Raw genomic sequence first — 22,434 nt, 5'->3', positions numbered from 1 at the left:
CCCCCACTGGCTTCTTCATTTACATTTTACTGGATTTAATCATCATCAAAATGAAAAAAAACAACAAACTAAGGCCCGTTTGGCTCCCTTACGTACATCAACAGCGACGTCCGTTTCAAACGTTGTTATGTGTCGCCATCCTTATACTTCCATGCGTGTATTAGGTTGCCATGGTTGTTAAAGGAGCAATGCACCCAAAAATGTTTTTGTTGAGCTGTAAACAACAGTTTCTACGTAACTGTGATGAAAACCACATTTAGTGTTGATAAAGTTTGTATTTTTTAAACTTGTTTAAAAAGGGATTTTGTGGGTAAAAAAAGTCTCATAGTGCCCCCTGCAGGGTAAAACCAGGTCATGTTTTTCATGATGTAGAGCTGTTCTGCTGCTTCTCTACGTCAGGAGAAAATTTTAAAACCTTCCAGCCCCTCCCTCCAGATGCAGGTGGGCGGGGCCTAGCCTTGCAGGTCTAGAAAGCCCCGCCCACCAGCGCATATGAAGAGATGTGAGCTTATCTGGTGTAGCTCTGCTAGTTTCAGACTTCTGTTCTTCCACAGTTTCTGGTGAAATATTCCTGTGATGGGACGGATTTCTGCTTCTGAGGGTGTAAAAGTAAAACCGGACTTTATTCTTTACCTGCTGATCCTCATCTGGCGACAGACAGCAGCTCAAATCGTAGCAGCAGCAACTTCCAGCAGCTCTTCCTGCAGCTGCCACAACCTGCCGCGAGTCTCCACAGCTTTCCAGAGCTGCTGACAGCAGCTAACAGCTAACAGCTAACGGCTAACAGCTAACAGCGCTAACGCCTCACACTGCTACGTTCAGGACCACCTGGTTCATGTGGAGCTGAGGAGGTTCAGGAGGGAAAGTCTTCCTCATCAAAGACGCTCTGTGGCGTAGCTGCTTTGTTAATCTCCATCTTGGTAGTGAGCTAAGCTGCTTTCTGTCAGTCATTCCTGCCTGTGCATCCCGACCCGCCCACTCTCCGCCCCCTGATCACCCCACACCTCCCACCCCAACCCTGCAGTTTCTGGCATTTTTCACACTTTGTCAGTGGGTGGAGTTACGCAGAAAGAAGGGGGCGGAGCTCCATAAGTCAGTTCGTCCACTAGGAGGCAGTGCTGAGTTCAGAGCAGACATCAGTTTCAGACACCGTTTGGCAGCAGTATGAAATTGTTTCCAACCGCCCAACACGCCCTAAATATTCATATATCCTTTCTTTGCAGTGCATATTATTGCTGCGGACTTTAACTATGCTGAATTAAAAACTGTGCTCCCTAAGTTCCATCGGCATGTGAAATGTGCCACTAGAGGAGTTAAGACACTGGACCAGGTCCACTCCAACATAAAACATGGCTACAGGGCTATACAGCTCCCACACTTGGGCCAGTCAGACCACATGTCCCTGCTCCTAGCACCAGCATACACCCCCCTCAGGAAACAGGCTCCTTCCACAACAAGGACTGTTAAAACTTGGCCTGGAGGGGCCTCTCACCAGCTGCAGGACTGTTTTGAGAGAACCAACTGGGACATTTTTCACCACCCGAACCTGGAGGAGCGCACAGCAGCAGTCCTGGGTTACATCAAACTCTGTACCGACACTGTTGCTGTGGACAAATGCATCCAGGTCTATCCCAGTCAGAAACCCTGGGCAACCAGAGAGGTCCAGCACCTGCTGCGGGAGAGAAATATGGCTTTCAGGTCTGGTGATATGGAGCGATACAGTGCTGCAAGAGCCAACCTGAAGAGAGGCATCCGATGGGCTAAGATGGACTACAGGCAGAGGACTGAGAACGACTTCTGCAGGAACAACACAAGGCAGGGGTGGCAAGGGATCCGGCATATCACCAGCTACAGGCCGAACCTCGCTGCTGTCGACGGGGGCTCTTCGCTGGCAGAGGAGCTTAACCTCTTCTTTGCCCACTTCGAGATGGAGCCACCGGAGGTAGCTGCACCAGGAACATGAGGTGAGGCTCACACTGAGGGCTGTGAATCCGAGGAAGGCTGCTGGACCAGATGGCATTGCTGGACGGCTGCTGAAGGACTGAGTGGACCAGCAGGCGGAGGTCTTCACCAAGATTTTCAACCAGTCCTTACTCCAGTCCACTGTCCCAGCCTGCCTGAAGTCCTCAACCATTATCCCTCTGCCCAAAAAGTCTACAATCAGCAGCCTAAATGACTACAGACCAGCTGCTCTCACCCCGGTCATCATGAAGTGCTTTGAAAAACGGCCTCCCACCTACACTGGACAGTCACCAGTTTGCATACAGGGCACACAGATCCACAAAGGACGGCATCACCACCACTCCCCACACTGCTCTGTCACACCTGGAGCAGTCAGGGAGTTACGAGGCTGCTCTTTGTAGACTTCAGCTCCACTTTTAACACTATCCTCCCACACAGACTGAAGTCCAAACTACAGACCCTTGGACTCTCCAATTCCATCTGCCTCTGCATTTTGGACTTCCTGACAGGCCGCTCTCAGAGGGTTAGAGTAGGCGCCCACATGTCCACAGCCCTCAGCCTCAACACTGGTTCCCCACAGGGCTGGGTGCTGAGCCCCCTGCTCTACACCCTCTACACCCATGACTGCACCTCCATTCACCCCAGCAACACCATCATCAAGTTTGCTGATGACACCACTGTGGTGGGGCTTATCTTCGGGGGGATGAGTCCGCCTTTCGGGACGAAGTGGAGCGGCTCTGTGTCTGGTGTGGGGACAACAAGCTGGTCCTAAACACCACCAAGACCAAGGAACTGGTAGTGGATTACAGGAGGAAGAAAACGGACATTCAGCCTCTGTACATCGGCGGGGACTGTGTGGAGAGGGTGGCTGCCTTCAAGTTTCTGGGCGTTACCATCCAGCAGGACCTGAGCTGGAGCGCTAACACCACTGCTCTGGTGAAGAAGGCCCAGCAGAGAATGTACTTTCTCAGTCTCTTAAAGAAGAACAACCTGGGTGAGAAACTGCTGGTGTCCTTCTACCGCTGCTCCATTGAGAGCGTTTTAACATATTGTGTCTGTGCCTGGTTTTCTAGCTGCACAGCGGCGGACAGGAAAGCGCTCCAGAGGGCGACCACCACAGCACAGAAGATCAACGGCCGCCCTCTCCCATCTCTGGAAGAACTATACAGTTCCCTCTCCCATCTCTGGAAGAACTATACAGTTCCCCCTACCATCTCTGGAAGAACTATACAGTTCCCTCTCCCATCTCTGGAAGAACTATACAGTTCCCTCTCCCATCTCTGGAAGAACTATACAGTTCCCGCTGCCTCAAAAAAAGCAGAAAACATTTTACGGGACTCATCCCACCCCGGATACTCTGTCTTTGCACTGCTGCCTTCGGGCAGAAGACACAGGACAAATAAAGCAAAGACAAATAGACTAAAGAACAGTTTTTATCCAAGAGCCAGTTTTAAATGCTACCATAATTTGAGTCTCTTTAATACAAAATTCAACTTTTCTGTGCAATATTAGGGAGCCATGAATGAATTAGTTGGATGTGTGTGTGTGTGTGTGTGTGTGTGTGTGTGTGTGTGTGTGTGTGTGTGTGTGTTTAACTTTGCACTTTTATCTCAGTGATTTATTTTTTGATTGTTGATTGTTTTTATTTTATTTTATTTATTTATTTACAGGAGGACTGCACTCAGTTTCGTTGTATAATGTACAATGACAATAAAGTTATTCATTCATTCTTAAAAAGCTCCCACAACTTCTGCAAATGTTATTCTTCTTCTGCGGTTTTGTTCCCTTCCTGATTCTCTTCTTCTTCTCTGGGTTGTTTCTTGCCCTGGTCACATGTCGGGTATTCTGCTGAGCACAATATCCACCGGTATTGCTCCACTGATCCACGGGTCTACTGGTCCACGGGTCTACTGATCCGCGGGTCTACTGGTCTACTGATCCACGGGTCTACTGGTCCACTGATCCACGGGTCTACTGATCCACGGATCTACTGTTCCACTGATCCACGGGTCTACTGATCCACAGGTCTGCTGGTCTACTGATCCACGGGTCTACTGATCCACTGGTCTACTGGTCCACTGATCCACGGGTCTACATATCCATGGGTCTACTGGTCCACTGATCCACGGGTCTACATATCCATGGGTCTACTGGTCCACTGATCCACGGGTCTACTGATCCACTGGTCTACTGGTCCACTGATCCACGGGTCTACATATCCATGGGTCTACTGGTCCACTGATCCACGGGTCTACTGTTCCACTGATCCACTGGTCTATTGGTCCACTGATTCACTGAATTACTGGTCCACTGATCCACTGGACTACTGATCCACTGGTCTACTGATCCAGTGGTCTACTCGTCCACTGATCCACGGGTCTACTGGTCCACTGATCCAAGGGTCTACTGATCCACGGGTCTACTGGTCCACTGACCCACGGGTCTATTGGTCCACTGATCCACTGGTCTACTGATCCACTGGTCTCCTCGTCCACTGATCCATGGGTCTACTGGTCCACTGATCCACGGCTCTACTGATCCACTGATCCACTGGACTACTGGTCCACTGATCCACTGGTCCACTGATCCACTGGTCTACTGGTCCACTGATCCACTGCTCTACTGATCCACTGATCTATTGGTCCACTGATCCACGGGTCTTCTGGTCCACTGATCCACGGGTCTACATATCCACGGGTCTACTGGTCCACTGATCCACGGGTGTACTGATCCACGGGTCTACTGGTCCACTGATCCACTGATCCACGGGTATATTGGTCCACTGATCCACTGGACTACTGGTCCACTGATCCACTGGTCTACTGATCCACTGGTCTACTGATCCACTGGTCTACTCGTCCACTGATCCAGGGGTCTACTGGTCCACTGATCCACGGGTCTACTGATCCACGGGTCTACTGGTCCACTGATCCACGGGTCTTTTGGTCCACTGATCCACTGGTCTACTGATCCACTGGTCTACTGATCCACTGATCCACAGGTCTATTGGTCCACTGATCCACTGGTCTACTGATCCACTGGTCTACTGATCCACTGATCCACAGGTCTATTGGTCCACTGATCCACTGGACTACTGGTCCACTGATCCACTGGTGCACTGATCCACTGGTCTCCTCGTCCACTGATCCACTGGTCCACTGATCCACTGGTCTACTGATCCACGGGACTACTGATACACGGGTCTACTGGTCCACTGATCCACTGGACTACTGATCCACTGGTCTACTCGTCCACGGATCCACTGGTCTACTGATCCACTGGTCTACTGATCTACTGGTCCACTGGTCCACTGATCCACTGGTCCACTGATCCACTGGTCTACTGATCCACTGGACTACTGATCCACTGGTCTACTCGTCCACTGATCCACTGGACTACTGGTCCACTGATCCACTGATCCACTCGTCTACTGATCCACTGGTCTACTCGTCCACTGATCCACTGGACTACTGATCCACTGGTCAACTGGCAGATTAATCCACTGGACTACTGATCCACTGATCCACTGGACTACTGGTCCACTGGTCCACTGGTCCACTGATCCACTGGTCTACTGGTCCACTGATCCACTGCTCTACTGATCCACTAGTCTATTGGTCCACTGATCCACGGGTCTTCTGGTCCACTGATCCACGGGTCTACATATCCACGGGTCTATTGGTCCACTGATCCACGGGTGTACTGATCCACGGGTCTACTGGTCCACTGATCCACTGATCCACGGGTATATTGGTCCACTGATCCACTGGACTACTGGTCCACTGATCCTCTGGTCTACTGATCCACTGGTCTACTCGTCCACTGATCCAGGGGTCTACTGGTCCACTGATCCACGGGTCTACTGATCCACGGGTCTACTGGTCCACTGATCCACGGGTCTATTGGTCCACTGATCCACTGGTCCACTGATCCACTGGTCCACTGATCCACTGGTCTACTGATCCACTGGTCTCCTCGTCCACTGATCCACTGGTCCACTGATCCACTGTTCTACTGATCCACTGGACTACTGATACACGGGTCTACTGGTCCACTGATCCACTGGACTACTGATCCACTGGTCTACTCGTCCACGGATCCACTGGTCTACTGATCCACTGGTCTACTGGTCCACTGGTCTACTGATCCACTGGTCTACTGATCCAGTAGTCTACTCGTCCACTGATCCACGGGTCTACTGATCCACGGGTCTACTGGTCCACTGATCCACGGGTCTATTGGTCCACTGATCCACTGGTCTATTGGTCCACTTATCCACTGATCCACTGATCCACTGTTCTTCTCGTCCACTGATCCACGGGTCTACTGGTCCACAGATCCACTGGTCTACTGATCTACTGGTCCACTGGTCCACTGATCCACTGGTCCACTGATCCACTGGTCTACTGATCCACTGGACTACTGATACACGGGTCTACTGGTCCACTGATCCACTGGACTACTGATCCACTGGTCTACTCGTCCACTGATCCACTGGACTAATGGTCCACTGATCCACTGATCCACTCGTCTACTGATCCACTGGTCTACTCGTCCACTGATCCACTGGACTACTGATCCACTGGTCAACTGGCAGATTAATCCACTGGACTACTGATCCACTGGTCTACTCGTCCACTGATCCACTGGTCTACTGATCCACTGGTCTATTGATCCACTGGTCTACTCGTCCACTGATCCACGGGTCTACTGGTCCACTGATCCACTGGACTACTGATCCACTGGTCTACTCGTCCACGGATCCACTGGTCTACTGATCCACTGGTCTACTGGTCCACTGGTCTACTGATCCACTGGTCTACTGGGCCACTGATCCACTGGTCTATTGGTCCACTGATCCACTGGAGTACTGGTCCACTGATCCACTGGTCTACTGATCCAGTAGTCTACTCGTCCACTGATCCACGGGTCTACTGATCCACGGGTCTACTGGTCCACTGATCCACGGGTCTATTGGTCCACTGATCCACTGGTCTATTGGTCCACTGATCCACTGATCCACTGTTCTTCTCGTCCACTGATCCACTGGTCCACTGATCCACTGGTCTATTGGTTCACTGATCCACTGGACTACTGGCCCACTGATCCACTGGTCCATTGATCCACTGGTCTATTGATCCACTGGTCTACTCGTCCACTGATCCACGGGTCTACTGGTCCACTGATCCACTGGACTACTGGTCAACTGATCCACTGGTCCACTGATCCACGGGTCTACTGGTCCAAGGGTCTACTGGTCCACTGATCCACGGGTCTACTGGTCCACTGATCCACTGGACTACTGGTCAACTGATCCACTGGTCCACTGATCCACGGGTCTACTGGTCCAAGGCTCTACTGGTCCACTGATCCACGGGTCTACTGGTCCACTGATCCACTGGTCTACTGATCCACTGGTCTACTCGTCCACAGATCCACTGGTCTACTGATCCACTGGTCTACTGATCCACTGATCCACAGGTCTATTGGTCCACTGATCCACTGGACTACAGGTCCACTGATCCACTGGTCTACTGATCCACTGGACTACTGATACACGGGTCTACTGGTCCACTGATCCACTGGACTACTGATCCACTGGTCTACTCGTCCACGGATCCACTGGTCTACTGATCAACTGGTCTACTGGTCCACTGGTCTACTGATCCACTGGTCTACTGGGCCACTGATCCACTGGTCTATTGGTCCACTGGTCCACTGGACTACTGGTCCACTGATCCACTGGTCTACTGATCCAGTAGTCTACTCGTCCACTGATCCACGGGTCTACTGATCCACGGGTCTACTGGTCCACTGATCCACGGGTCTATTGGTCCACTGATCCACTGGTCTATTGGTCCACTGATCCACTGATCCACTGTTCTTCTCGTCCACTGATCCACTGTTCCACTGATCCACTGGTCCACTGATCCACTGGTCTACTGATCCACTGGTCTCCTCGTCCACTGATCCACTGGTCCACTGATCCACTGATCCACTGGTCTACTGATCCACTGGACTACTGATACACGGGTCTACTGGTCCACTGATCCACTGGACTACTGATCCACTGGTCTACTCGTCCACGGATCCACTGGTCTACTGATCCACTGGTCTACTGGTCCACTGGTCTACTGATCCACTGGTCTACTGGGCCGCTGATCCACTGATCCACGGGTCTATTGGTCCACTGATCCACTGGACTACTGGTCCACTGATCCACTGGTCTACTGATCCAGTAGTCTACTCGTCCACTGATCCACGGGTCTACTGATCCACGGGTCTACTGGTCCACTGATCCACGCGTCTATTGGTCCACTGATCCACTGATCCACTGTTCTTCTCGTCCACTGATCCACGGGTCTACTGATCTACTGGTCCACTGGTCCACTGATCCACTGGTCCACTGATCCACTGGTCTACTGATCCAATGGACTACTGATACACGGGTCTACTGGTCCACTGATCCACTGGACTACTGATCCACTGGTCTACTCGTCCACTCATCCAATGGACTACTGGTCCACTGATCCACTGATCCACTCGTCTACTGATCCACTGGTCTACTCGTGCACTGATCCACTGGACTACTGATCCACTGGTCAACTGGCAGATTAATCCACTGGACTACTGATCCACTGATCCACTGGACTACTGGTCCACTGGTCCACTGGTCCACTGATCCACTGGTCCACTGATCCACTGCTCTACTGATCCACTAGTCTATTGGTCCACTGATCCACGGGTCTTCTGGTCCACTGATCCACGGGTCTACATATCCACGGGTCTATTGGTCCACTGATCCACGGGTGTACTGATCCACGGGTCTACTGGTCCACTGATCCACTGATCCACGGGTATATTGGTCCACTGATCCACTGGACTACTGGTCCACTGATCCACTGGTCTACTGATCCACTGGTCTACTCGTCCACTGATCCAGGGGTCTACTGGTCCACTGATCCACGGGTCTACTGATCCACGGGTCTCCTGGTCCACTGATCCACGGGTCTATTGGTCCACTGATCCACTGGTCCACTGATCCACTGGTCCACTGATCCACTGGTCTACTGATCCACTGGTCTCCTCGTCCACTGATCCACTGGTCCACTGATCCACTGTTCTACTGATCCACTGGACTACTGATACACGGGTCTACTGGTCCACTGATCCACTGGACTACTGATCCACTGGTCTACTCGTCCACGGATCCACTGGTCTACTGATCCACTGGTCTACTGGTCCACTGGTCTACTGATCCACTGGTCTACTGATCCAGTAGTCTACTCGTCCACTGATCCACGGGTCTACTGATCCACGGGTCTACTGGTCCACTGATCCACGGGTCTATTGGTCCACTGATCCACTGGTCTATTGGTCCACATATCCACTGATCCACTGATCCACTGTTCTTCTCGTCCACTGATCCACGGGTATACTGGTCCACAGATCCACTGGTCTACTGATCCATGATCCACGGGGTCTACTGGTCCACTGATCCACTGACTACTGGTCAACTGATCCACTGGTCCACTGATCCACGGGTCTACTGGTCCAAGGGTCTACTGGTCCACTGATCCACGGGTCTACTGGTCCACTGATCCACTGGACTACTGGTCAACTGATCCACTGGTCCACTGATCCACGGGTCTACTGGTCCAAGGCTCTACTGGTCCACTGATCCACTGGTCTACTGATCCACTGGTCTACTCGTCCACAGATCCACTGGTCTACTGATCCACTGATCCACAGGTCTATTGGTCCACTGATCCACTGGACTACAGGTCCACTGATCCACTGGTCTACTGATCCACTGGACTACTGATACACGGGTCTACTGGTCCACTGATCCACTGGACTACTGATCCACTGGTCTACTCGTCCACGGATCCACTGGTCTACTGATCAACTGGTCAACTGGTCCACTGGTCTACTGATCCACTGGTCTACTGGGCCACTGATCCACTGGTCTATTGGTCCACTGGTCCACTGGACTACTGGTCCACTGATCCACATGTCTACTGATCCAGTAGTCTACTCGTCCACTGATCCACGGGTCTACTGATCCACGGGTCTACTGGTCCACTGATCCACGGGTCTATTGGTCCACTGATCCACTGGTCTATTGGTCCACTGATCCACTGATCCACTGTTCTTCTCGTCCACTGATCCACTGGTCCACTGATCCACTGGTCTACTGATCCACTGGTCTCCTCGTCCACTGATCCACTGGTCCACTGATCCACTGGTCTACTGATCCACTGGACTACTGATACACGGGTCTACTGGTCCACTGATCCACTGGACTACTGATCCACTGGTCTACTCGTCCACGGATCCACTGGTCTACTGATCCACTGGTCTACTGGTCCACTGGTCTACTGATCCACTGGTCTACTGGGCCACTGATCCACTGATCCACGGGTCTATTGGTCCACTGATCCACTGGACTACTGGTCCACTGATCCACTGGTCTACTGATCCAGTAGTCTACTCGTCCACTGATCCACGGGTCTACTGATCCACGGGTCTACTGGGCCACTGATCCACGCGTCTATTGGTCCACTGATCCACTGATCCACTGTTCTTCTCGTCCACTGATCCACGGGTCTACTGATCTACTGGTCCACTGGTCCACTGATCCACTGGTCCACTGATCCACTGGTCTACTGATCCAATGGACTACTGATACACGGGTCTACTGGTCCACTGATCCACTGCACTACTGATCCACTGGTCTACTCGTCCACTGATCCAATGGACTACTGGTCCACTGATCCACTCGTCTACTGATCCACTGGTCTACTCGTCCACTGATCCACTGGACTACTGATCCACTGGTCAACTGGCAGATTAATCCACTGGACTACTGATCCACTGGTCTACTCGTCCACTGATCCACTGGTCTACTGATCCACTGGTCTATTGGTTCACTGATCCACTGGACTACTGGCCCACTGATCCACTGGTCCATTGATCCACTGGTCTATTGATCCACTGGTCTACTCGTCCACTGATCCACGGGTCTACTGGTCCACTGATCCACGGGTCTACTGGTCCACTGATCCACTGGACTACTGGTCAACTGATCCACTGGTCCACTGATCCACGGGTCTACTGGTCCACTGATCCACGGGTCTACTGGTCCACTGATCCACTGGTCTACTGATCCACTGGTCTACTCGTCCACAGATCCACTGGGCTACTGATCCACTGCTCTACTGATCCACTGATCCACAGGTGTATTGGTCCACTGATCCACTGGACTACTGGTCCACTGATCCACTGGTCTACTGATCCAATGGTCTACTGATCCACTGGTCTCCTCGTCCACTGATCCACTGGTCCACTGATCCACTGGTCTACTGATCCACTGGACTACTGATACACGGGTCTACTGGTCCACTGATCCACTGGACTACTGATCCACTGGTCTACTCGTCCACGGATCCACTGATCTACTGGACTACTGATCCACTGGTCTACTCGTCCACGGATCCACTGGTCTACTGGGCCACTGATCCACTGATCCACGGGTCTATTGGTCCACTGATCCACTGGACTACTGGTCCACTGATCCACTGGTCTACTGATCCAGTAGTCTACTCGTCCACTGATCCACGGGTCTACTGATCCACGGGTCTACTGGTCCACTGATCCACGGGTCCATTGGTCCACTGATCCACTGATCCACTGTTCTTCTCGTCCACTGATCCACGGGTCTACTGATCTACTGGTCCACTGGTCCACTGATCCACTGGTCCACTGATCCACTGGACTACTGATCCACTGGTCTACTCGTCCACTGATCCAATGGACTACTGGTCCACTGATCCACTGATCCACTCGTCTACTGATCCACTGGTCTACTCGTCCACTGATCCACTGGACTACTGATCCACTGGTCAACTGGCAGATTAATCCACTGGACTACTGATCCACTGGTCTACTCGTCCACTGATCCACTGGTCTACTGATCCACTGGTCTATTGGTTCACTGATCCACTGGACTACTGGCCCACTGATCCACTGGTCCATTGATCCACTGGTCTATTGATCCACTGGTCTACTCGTCCACTGATCCACGGGTCTACTGGTCCACTGATCCACGGGTCTACTGGTCCACTGATCCACTGGACTACTGGTCAACTGATCCACTGGTCCACTGATCCACGGGTCTACTGGTCCACTGATCCACGGGTCTACTGGCCCAATGATCCACTGGTCTACTGATCCACTGGTCTACTCGTCCACAGATCCACTGGTCTACTGATCCACTGGTCTACTGATCCACTGATCCACAGGTGTATTGGTCCACTGATCCACTGGACTACTGGTCCACTGATCCACTGGTCTACTGATCCAATGGTCTACTGATCCACGGGTCTACTCGTCCACTGATCCACGGGTCTACTGGTCCACTGATCCACGGGTCTACTGGTCCACTGATTTACGGGTCTATTGGTCCACTGATCCACTGGACTACTGGTCCACTGATCTACTGATCCACTGGTCCACTGATCCACTGATCCACTGATCCACTGGTCTATTCGTCCACTGATCCATGGGGTCTCCTGGTCCACTGATCCACGGGTCTACTGGTCCACTGATTCACTGGTCCACTGATCCACTGGTCTACTGATCCACTGGTCTATTGGTCCACTGATCCACTGGACTACTGGTCCACTGATCCACTGGTCTACTAATCTACTGGTCTATTGGTCCATTGATCCACTGGTCCACTGATCCACTGATCCACTGGTCCACTGATCCACTGGTCTACTCGTCCACTGATCCACGGGTCTACTGGTCCACTGATCCACGGGTCTACTGATCCACGGGTCTACTGGTCCACTGATCCACAGGTCTATTGGTCCACTGATCCACTGGACTACTGGTCCACTGATCCACTGGACTACTGGTCCACTGATCCACTGGTCCACCGATCCACTGGTCTACTCGTCCACTGGTCTACTCGTCCACTGATCCACTGGTCTACTGATCCACGGGTCTACCGGTCCACTGATCCACGGGTCTATTGGTCCACTGGACTACTGGCCCACTGATCCACTGGTACACTGATCCACTGGTCTACTGATCCAATGGTCCACTCGTCCACTGATCCACGGGTCTACTGGTCAACTGATCCACGGGTCTACTGGTCCACTGATCCACGGGTCTATTGGTCCAGTGATCCACTGGTCCACTGATCCACTGGTCTACTGATCCACTGGTCTATTGGTCCACTGATCCACTGGCCTACTGGTCCACTGATCCACGGGTCTACTGGTCCACTGATCCACGGGTCCACTGATCCACTGGTCTACTCGTCCACTGATCCACGGGTCTACTGGTCCACTGATCCACGGGTCTACTGATCCACGGGTCTACTGGTCCACTGATCCACGGGTCTATTGGTCCACTGATCCACTGGGCTACTGGTCCACTGATCCACTGATCCACTGGTCTACTGATCCAGTGGTCTACTCGTCCACTGATCCACGGGTCTACTGGTCCACTGATCCACGGGTCTACTGGTCCACTGATCCACGGGTCTACTGGTCCACGGATCCACTGGTCTACTGATCCACGGGTCTACCGGTCCACTGGTCCACTGATCCACGGGACTACTGGTCCACTGATCCACTGGGCCACTGATCCACGGGTCTATTGTTCCACTGATCCACTGGTCCACTGAACCACTGGTCCACTGATCCATTGGTCTACTGATCCACGGGTCTACTGGTCCACTTATCCACTGGTCCACTGATCCACGGGTCTACTGGTCCACTGATCCACGGGTCTACTGATCCATGGGTCTACTGGTCCACTGATCCACGGGTCTATTGGTCAAGTGATCCACTGGTCCAGTGATCCACTGGTCTACTGATCCACTGGTCTATTGGTCCACTGATCCACTGGACTACTGGTCCACTGATCAACTGGTCCACGGATCCACTGGTCTACTGATCCACGGGTCTACCGGTCCACTGGTCCACTGATCCACGGGACTACTGGTCCACTGATCCACTGGGCCACTGATCCACGGGTCTATTGTTCCACTGATCCACTGGTCCACTGAACCACTGGTCCACTGATCCATTGGTCTACTGATCCACGGGTCTACTGGTCCACTTATCCACTGGTCCACTGATCCACGGGTCTACTGGTCCACTGATCCACGGGTCTACTGATCCATGGGTCTACTGGTCCACTGATCCACGGGTCTATTGGTCAAGTGATCCACTGGTCCAGTGATCCACTGGTCTACTGATCCACTGGTCTATTGGTCCACTGATCCACTGGACTAATGGTCCACTGATCAACTGGTCCACTGATCCACTGGTCTACTCGTCCACTGATCCACGGGTCTACTGGTCCACTGATCCACTGGTCCACTTATCCACTCGTCTACTCGTCCACTGATCCACGGGTCTACTGGTCCACTGATCCACGGGTCTACTGATCCACGGGTCTACTGGTCCACTGATCCATGGGTCTATTGGTCCACTGATCCACTGGTCTACTGGTCCACTGATCCACTGGTCCACTGATCCACTGGTCTACTGATCCACTGGACTACTGATACACGGGTCTACTGGTCCACTGATCCACTGGACTACTGATCCACTGGTCTACTTGTCCACAGATCCACTGGTCTACTGATCCACTGGTCTACTGGGCCACTGATCCACTGATCCAAGGGTCTATTGGTCCACTGATCCACTGGTCTACTGATCCAGTGGTCTACTCATCCACTGATCCACGGGTCTACTGGTCCACTGATCCACGGGCCTACTGATCCACGGGCCTACTGGTCCACTGATCCACGGGTCTACTGGTCCACTGATCCACGGGTCTATTGGTCCACTGATCCACTGGACTACTGGTCCACTGATCCACTGATCTACTGATCCACTGGTCTACTGATCCACTGGTCTACTTGTCCACTGATCCACGGGTCTACTGGTCCACTGATCCACGGGTCTACTGATCCACGGGTCTACTGGTCCACTGATCCACGGGTCTACTGGTCCACTGATCCACGGGTCCACTGATCCACTGGTCTACTGATCCACTGGACTACTGATACACGGGTCTACTTTCCACTGATCCACTGGACTACTGATCCATTGGTCTACTCATCCACGGATCCACTGGTCTACTGATCCACTGGTCTACTGGTCCACTGATCCACTGGTCTACTGATCCACTGGTCTACTGATCCACTGGTCTACTGGGCCACTGATCCACTGATCCACGGGTCTATTGGTCCCCTGATCCACTGGACTACTGGTCTACTGATCCACTGGTCTACTGATCCACTGGTCTACTGGGCCACTGATCCACTGATCCACGGGTCTATTGGTCCACTGATCCACTGGACTACTGGTCCACTGATCCACGGGTCTACTGATCCACGGGCCTACTGGTCCACTGATCCACGGGTCTATTGGTCCACTGATCCACTGGACTACTGGTCCACTGATCCACTGGTCTACTGGTCCACTGATCCACTGATCTACTGGACTACTGATCCACTGGTCTACTCGTCCACTGATCCACTGGTCTACTGATCCACTGGTCTACTCGTCCACTGATCCACTGGTCCACTGGTCTGCTGGTCCACTAATCCACTGGTCCACTGATGGATAGAATGAAATATGTTGTCTGAAGGTTCAATCCTACTGGAGAACACAAGGAGGAAGCTTATGATGAAGGTAGGTGTTCTTCAGCCACTAGATCGTGAGTCTATCTCACTCTCAGTACACAAAATAAATATTCATTTGTTGTTTCCACATCTGGTGTTTCTCGTCACCTTCTCCGACTTTATCAATCCCCTTCATCACTGGAGGAGGAAGAGGATGGATCTCTACCATCATTTTATGTTACTGACCTGTTCCCAGTTAAACAAGTTAGTTGCTCCTCCAGGTGTTTCTGCTTTGTACCAGGTAGTTTTCCAGCCTTTTGTTGCTCCTGTTCCAACTTTTTCCATCAGATTCACCATCAGCTCATATTTTCATCTCATGGTGAAACTTTTCGATTCGGTTTTTATTTACACAGCGTCCCCATATATGTTATACAGATTAGATTATGTATGTGTGTGTGTGTGTGTGTGTGTGTATACATACATACATATACATGTGTGTGTGTGTGTGTGTGTGTGTATAATTAATAGTTTTACATAAATTTTTCATTACCTGAGATAAATAAATAAATAGAAATAATTCAGGTTTATTTAAAATCATACATCAGTTTATCGCGTGACGAGGGTTACAGCCCCCCTCCCTCCTCCTCCCCCTCCCTCCCCCCTTACATCATCATCATAACACGGAAGCAGCAGCCAGAGAGGACGGCGGAGGACGGAGACGTCAGGAAGCCGCAGATAGGTGCGCAGAGGCAAACAGCGCTGGTAAACACGGACAGTTAACAGCAACCAAAGCAGAGGCAGTAATCAGATTACATCATGGCGCTGATCCCGTCCCAGGTCCTCCGGGTCGCCATCCTCTTGTCCTACTTCTCCATCCTCTGCCACTACAAAGCTCTGGACATGCCGGCGCACCAGACCTACGGAGGAAGCTGGAAGTTCCTCACCTTCATCGACCTGGTGAGAACATTTATCTGCTCCAGCAGCACGTGGAGCCGCGCCGCGTCGCTGCGGTGCGCGAGCTGAGGGCGGAGCTAGCCCTGCGATCACCAAGAATGATCAGTGATCATTACTAGTGGTTGATCATTTCTGATGGTCACTGGTGGTTATTGATCCGGTTTTATAACATATTTGATCAAAATAATGCCCGCAGTCTCATCTGGAGGGGGAGGGGGAGGGGCGGCGTCAGCTCGGTGTGCAAACGGAACAGGTGTAGTGGTGTGAAAGGCACTGTGTCACAAGGGGTTCCTCCGGGTGGGAGCGCGCTGCGCGCACTTCTTTATGAGGACTGTTGAGAAATGATGGAGATGATGGAGAAACCAGCTGCTGTTTGTCAATAAACAAATGAAACCAGCAGAAGGTAAATAGCTCATGTTGTCAGATTATTCATCCTCTTCATCACATATGATGCCCATCCAGACACCAGGAGCGTTCCTGGGAGTCTCAGCCCATTCCTAATGGATAAATGCCTCCACGGAGGTCCCACCACCCAGGCCTCGCTGCTTTCTCCTGCTCCAAGAACCGATCCTCCTTCCTGCTCCAGGAACCGATCCTCCGTCCTGCTCCAGGAACCGATCCTCCTTCCTGCTCCAGGAACCGATCCTCCGTCCTGCTCCAGGAACCGATCCTCCGTCCTGCTATCAGATCTCTAACTGTGTGAGCATCAGGATGAATGTCTGTCTTTATAATCCGGGTTATTAAATTTAAGGTCTTTACGCCAGAAAGAAAAACTGATCACTAACAATACACACACACACACACACACACACACTCCTCCACAATGAGGCCATTCAGACCCGCACACACTGGTTTCAGACAGAAAACCCTGTCAGATCTGCAGATCACCTCGTGTGTGATTTTAAAGGAAGACGTAAGTTTAACTGAAGCTCATCTTTTAAATAAAGCTGAAACTTCGGCGCCCGTCGGCCGTGGGGTCAGCAAGACTCATCCTGATGCAGATGACAGGCTAGCATACATTTTACTAATAAGGATAAAAGCCACCGTTTATTACCTCCACCTGTTCTAGACATGAGGCCCATTCGGACAGACGGCGTGTGTCTACCGTCGGACTTCATGGTTAAATGAGAACTTCACAAGTCTCAGGGAGGACTATAAAAGCAGCGTAGCCACGTCAGAAATGTTCGTTGCTGTGACGACTACCAGGATGGAAGATCTTGCTTCGTCACTGCGGATGCGATCGATGTTGAGGAGATTCCTTATTTTCCTTCAGGACGATGGAATGGTGCAGCGAGGCTGGAATTCCTTCAGTAATGGTTCAGTGATTAACTGTGTGGTCCCAGAACCTGACCCAGTAGAGATGCCATGACCTGGACAAAGTCCTCCACTAAACACACCCAGGGAATGTGAGCGAGCTAAACCAGTAGAATGGGCTGGAAGTTCTGATCCAGTTCCTGCTGGAACAAGGAGGTTTTCCTGGTCCAGATCTGATCCAGTTCCTGCTGGAACAAGGAGGTTTTCCTGGTCCAGATCTGATCCTCTTCCTGCTGGAACAAGGGGGTTTCCTGGTCCAGATCTGATCCAGTTCCTGCTGGAACAAGGAGGTTTTCCTGGTCTAGATCTGATCCAGTTCCTGCTGGAACAAGGAGGTTTTCCTGGTCCAGATCTGATCCAGTTCCTGCTGGAACAAGGAGGTTTTCCTGGTCTAGATCTGATCCAGTTCCTGCTGGAACAAGGGGGTTTCCTGGTCCAGATCTGATCCAGGTTCTGCTGGAACAAGGAGGTTTTCCTGGTCCAGATCTGATCCAGTTTCTGCTGGAACAAGGAGGTTTTCCTGGTCTAGATCTGATCCAGTTCCTGCTGGAACAAGGAGGTTTTCCTGGTCCAGATCTGATCCAGTTCCTGCTGGAACAAGGAGGTTTTCCTGGTCTAGATCTGACCCAGTTCCTGCTGGAACAAGGAGGTTCCAGTTGCTCCGGGTGCCTGTTCAGAGCTGACAGCGTTGCTGCTGCTGACTACATGAACTGGTGCTGGACCAGTAGCAGCGTCAGAACGTTTTTTACCTGTTCAGGAGCAACATGAAGGTCAGCAGTCTGGAAAATGTTCATCCTCACATTTATTAAACTTTAATGCTAACAGCCGAACAACCACAAGCCAGGTTTAGGAATTCAGAGCCAGTAAAAGAAATGGGAACAATTATCTGGATGGGTAGAAGTAAATGTAGGCAACAACCTACAGGACAGGATCTGATGGATCCAGATCTGCGCTGCAGGTTCTCACTTAATTTATTTTCAGTTCTGTTCCTTCTTATTGTTTATTATGTTTAAGCTACGCCAGCTACTCCAGCTAGAAGCTACTACAGATACTATATGTACTTAGGTACTACAGAAGTTGTGTTAGAGTAGCAAGCTATGAAGACAGACTCCAGGTGTTCTGGTGGTACTTGCTGTAAAATGTCAGGCTTCCCAGCTCTACATGAAATCTTTACTGTCATCACACCAAGTCGGTGATACTGGATACTTCCCGGAGGAGAGAGACACCGGATACTTCCTGTGGCAGAGGGATATACCCCCTCCACCGTTCTGCTGCCTGAGGTCACGTCCATCACTGTGAACACTGCGTATTGACTGGAGTGTTTGATTACACAAAGATGGAGGTTTTCTGTCTCAGTCCTCTGACCAGTCAGCTTCTTCTGGAATAAAGTCTTGATGGAAGTGGAGACAAAAGAAGCTGGTTTATCAGAAGGTTGGATGAAACCGCAGGAAGGTCACCATGTTTCCTGTTAATACAACATCCTAATCAACTTCCTGTTTCCTCGTTGTCAGGAAGTAGCTTCAGCTCCTCAGTCATGACTTGAAGTTTCTCTTAGTTCTGAGGACTCATGGACCGGTGGTTTTTGGGAAACTGGGGATCAACCCAGAACCCTCGTTTGTCAGACAGATGCTGTGATTACAGAACAATGACAAATAAAAACAGTAAACCAAGAAACATCAGAACAGTCAACAGCTGGATAAAGTTCATCAGTCCCCAGAGACCTGATCCAGAGTCCAGGTCCAGACTCTGTTTTGAGAGTCGTGACTCAGAGTCCTGCTCATATGAAGGATCTGGTCATGTGACCGGCTCTTCTTCTGTCTCCAGGTGATCCAGGCGGTGTTCTTTGGACTGTGTGTCCTGATCGATGTGTCCAGTCTGCTAATGAAGGGGGGGGACAGCCGGGAGCAGGAGCGGCAGCTCCGGAAGCTGATTGGTCTGAGGGACTGGATGATGGCCGTCCTGGCCTTCCCTGTCGGAGCGGTGAGTTATTTATGATCAGCTTCCTGGCAGGATTAACTCCTTCCTCCACCAGTTTGTCCTCATCTGTTCTGGTTGGTCACATGGTTCAGACTGACGGGCTGGACACATGGCTCGATCTGAGAGCGCGATGCGAGAGCGCGATGCGAGAGCGCGATGCGGGAGTGAGAGCGCGATCCGAGAGCGCAATGCTAGAACGCGATGCTAGAACACGATCCGAGAGCGAGAGCGCGATCCGAGAGTGCGATGCGAGAGTGAGAGCGCGATCAGAGAGCGCGATGCGAGAGTGAGAGCCCGATGCGAGAGCGCGATGCGGGAGTGAGAGCACGATGCGAGAGCGCGATCCGAGAGCGAGAGCGCGATGCGAGAGCGCGATGCTAGAACGCGATGCTAGAACGCGATCCGAGAGCGCGATGCGACAGCGCGATGCGAGAGTGAGAGCGCGATCCGAGAGCGCAATGCTAGAACGCGATGCTAGAACGCGATCCGAGAGCGAGAGCGCGATCCGAGAGTGCGATGCGAGAGTGAGAGCGCGATCAGAGAGCGCGATGCGAGAGTGAGAGCGCGATCCGAGAGCGCAATGCTAGAACGCGATGCTAGAACGCGATCCGAGAGCGAGAGCGCGATCCGAGAGTGCGATGCGAGAGCGAGAGCGCGATCCGAGAGTGCGATGCGAGAGTGAGAGCGCGATCAGAGAGCGCGATGCGAGAGTGAGAGCACGATGCGAGAGCGCGATGCAGGAGTAAGAGCACGATGCGAGAGCGCGATCCGAGAGCAAGAGCGCAATGCGAGAGCGTGATGCTAGAACGCGATCCGAGAGCGCGATGCGAGAGCGCGATGCTAGAACGCGATGCTAGAACGCGATCCGAGAGCGAGATCCGAGAGCGCAATGCGAGAGCGCGATGCTAGAACGCGATCCGAGAGCGCGATGCTAGAGCGCGATGCTAGAACGCGATGCTAGAACGCGATCCGAGAGCGCGATCCGAGAGCGCGATGCTAGAGCGCGATGCTAGAACGCGATGCTAGAACGCGATCCGAGAGTGCGATGCTAGAGCGCGATGCTAGAACGCGATCCGAGAGCGCGATGCTAGAACGCGATCCGAGAGCGCGATGCTAGAACGCGATCCGAGAGCGCGATCCGAGAGCGCGATCCGAGAGCGCGATGCTAGAACGCGATCCGAGAGCGCGATGCTAGAGCGCGATGCTAGAACGCGATGCTAGAACGCGATCCGAGAGTGCGATGCTAGAGTGCGATGCTAGAGCACGATGCTAGAACGTGATCCGAGAGCGAGAGCGCGATGCTAGAAAGCGATGCTAGAACGCGATCCGAGAGCGAGAGCGCGATGCGAGAGCGAGATGTAAAAAGTAGTTCCAGGGTGACGTTCGGCACGGTGTAAAAAGTAGTTGCAGGGTGACGTTCGGCATGGTGTAAAAAGTAGTTGCAGGGTGATGTTCGGCACGGTGTAAAAAGTAGTTCCAGGGTGATGTTCGGCACGGTGTAAAAAGTAGTTCCAGGGTGACGTTCGGCATGGTGTAAAAAGTAGTTCCATGGTGACGTTCGGCACGGTGTAAAAAGTAGTTCCAGGGTGACGTTCGGCACGGTGTAAAAAGTAGTTGCAGGGTGACGTTTGGCACGGTGTAAAAAGTAGTTCCAGGGTGACGTTCGGCACGGTGTAAAAAGTAGTTCCAGGGTGACGTTCGGCACGGTGTAAAAAGTAGTTCCAGGGTGACGTTCGGCACGGTGTAAAAAGTAATTCCAGGGTGACGTTCGGCACGGTGTAAAAAGTAGTTGCAGGGTGACGTTCGGCACGGTGTAAAAAGTAGTTCCAGGGTGACGTTCGGCACGGTGTAAAAAGTAGTTGCAGGGTGAAAGGTCTGGACTGCAGGCAGGCCAGTTCAGCAGCTGGACTCTTCTCCTGTGAAGCCATGCTGCTGTGATGGATGCAGGATGTGGTTCAGCATCGTCTTGCTGTTTGCTTGTTGTTTGTCTTCTACTGTCAATAAAATGTGTTGATGAGATTCTGGTTTTATTTTCATTTTATACAGCTGAGACAAGACCGAACATCAAGGTCGTCTTTATTTATGTTTCACCACCAATCAGAAGATTTTCCGCATATTTTTGTGCAATAATATAATTAATTGATAATAAATCATTTTACGTCTTCTCAGTTTGCTTGTTTTTGGCAGGCGATCTAAAAACTTCTGGTTTGTGAGAATCTTAGTAAAATAAAAAGTAAAAGCAGTTGATGATGGAAAATCAGCACTATTTATTTTTTACTTGTTTTCTATTTGTGTGAAAGCGTTGTTTGTTTGCGTTCCTAGAAATTAATGCTATGCATTCCAAGCTGCGATTTGACAGTAACCAGTAGGGGGCAGTGTAGGGAGCAGTTTGACCAGCTGTAAGGTCCCTGGGTCGACAGCAGGAAAGAGTCTGAAACAAGCTCCATCTTTCTGATGTGTTGCTGCTGCTCAGAGATGGATACAATGGAGGTCAGGACTGTTCTACATGTTGACATGGACCAGTCTGAGAGGCTGTTCGTGCACAGAGGAAGATGACGTAGATATAGAGTGTGGAC

The 22,434-nt window shown here is 51.7% G+C and overlaps 1 protein-coding gene across 1 annotated transcript in view; it reads left to right on the top strand.

Annotated features, from left to right (window-relative positions):
* The first annotated feature begins 16,277 nt into the window (after positions 1-16,277).
* aig1 (androgen-induced 1 (H. sapiens)) overlaps positions 16,278-22,434 on the top strand; it is a 12,764-nt gene continuing 6,607 nt past the window's right edge. Inside the window, exons 1-2 of the mRNA XM_041976387.1 lie at positions 16,278-16,570; positions 19,706-19,861. Coding sequence (XP_041832321.1) covers positions 16,430-16,570; positions 19,706-19,861 — 297 coding nt within the window. The 5' untranslated portion in view covers positions 16,278-16,429. The remainder of the gene's footprint in view (positions 16,571-19,705; positions 19,862-22,434) is intronic.

This window comes from Melanotaenia boesemani, chromosome 22 (genome assembly GCF_017639745.1).
Source record: "Melanotaenia boesemani isolate fMelBoe1 chromosome 22, fMelBoe1.pri, whole genome shotgun sequence".
Taxonomy (NCBI): Eukaryota; Metazoa; Chordata; class Actinopteri; order Atheriniformes; family Melanotaeniidae; genus Melanotaenia; species Melanotaenia boesemani.
This window is presented reverse-complemented; position numbering and strand designations above follow the sequence as displayed.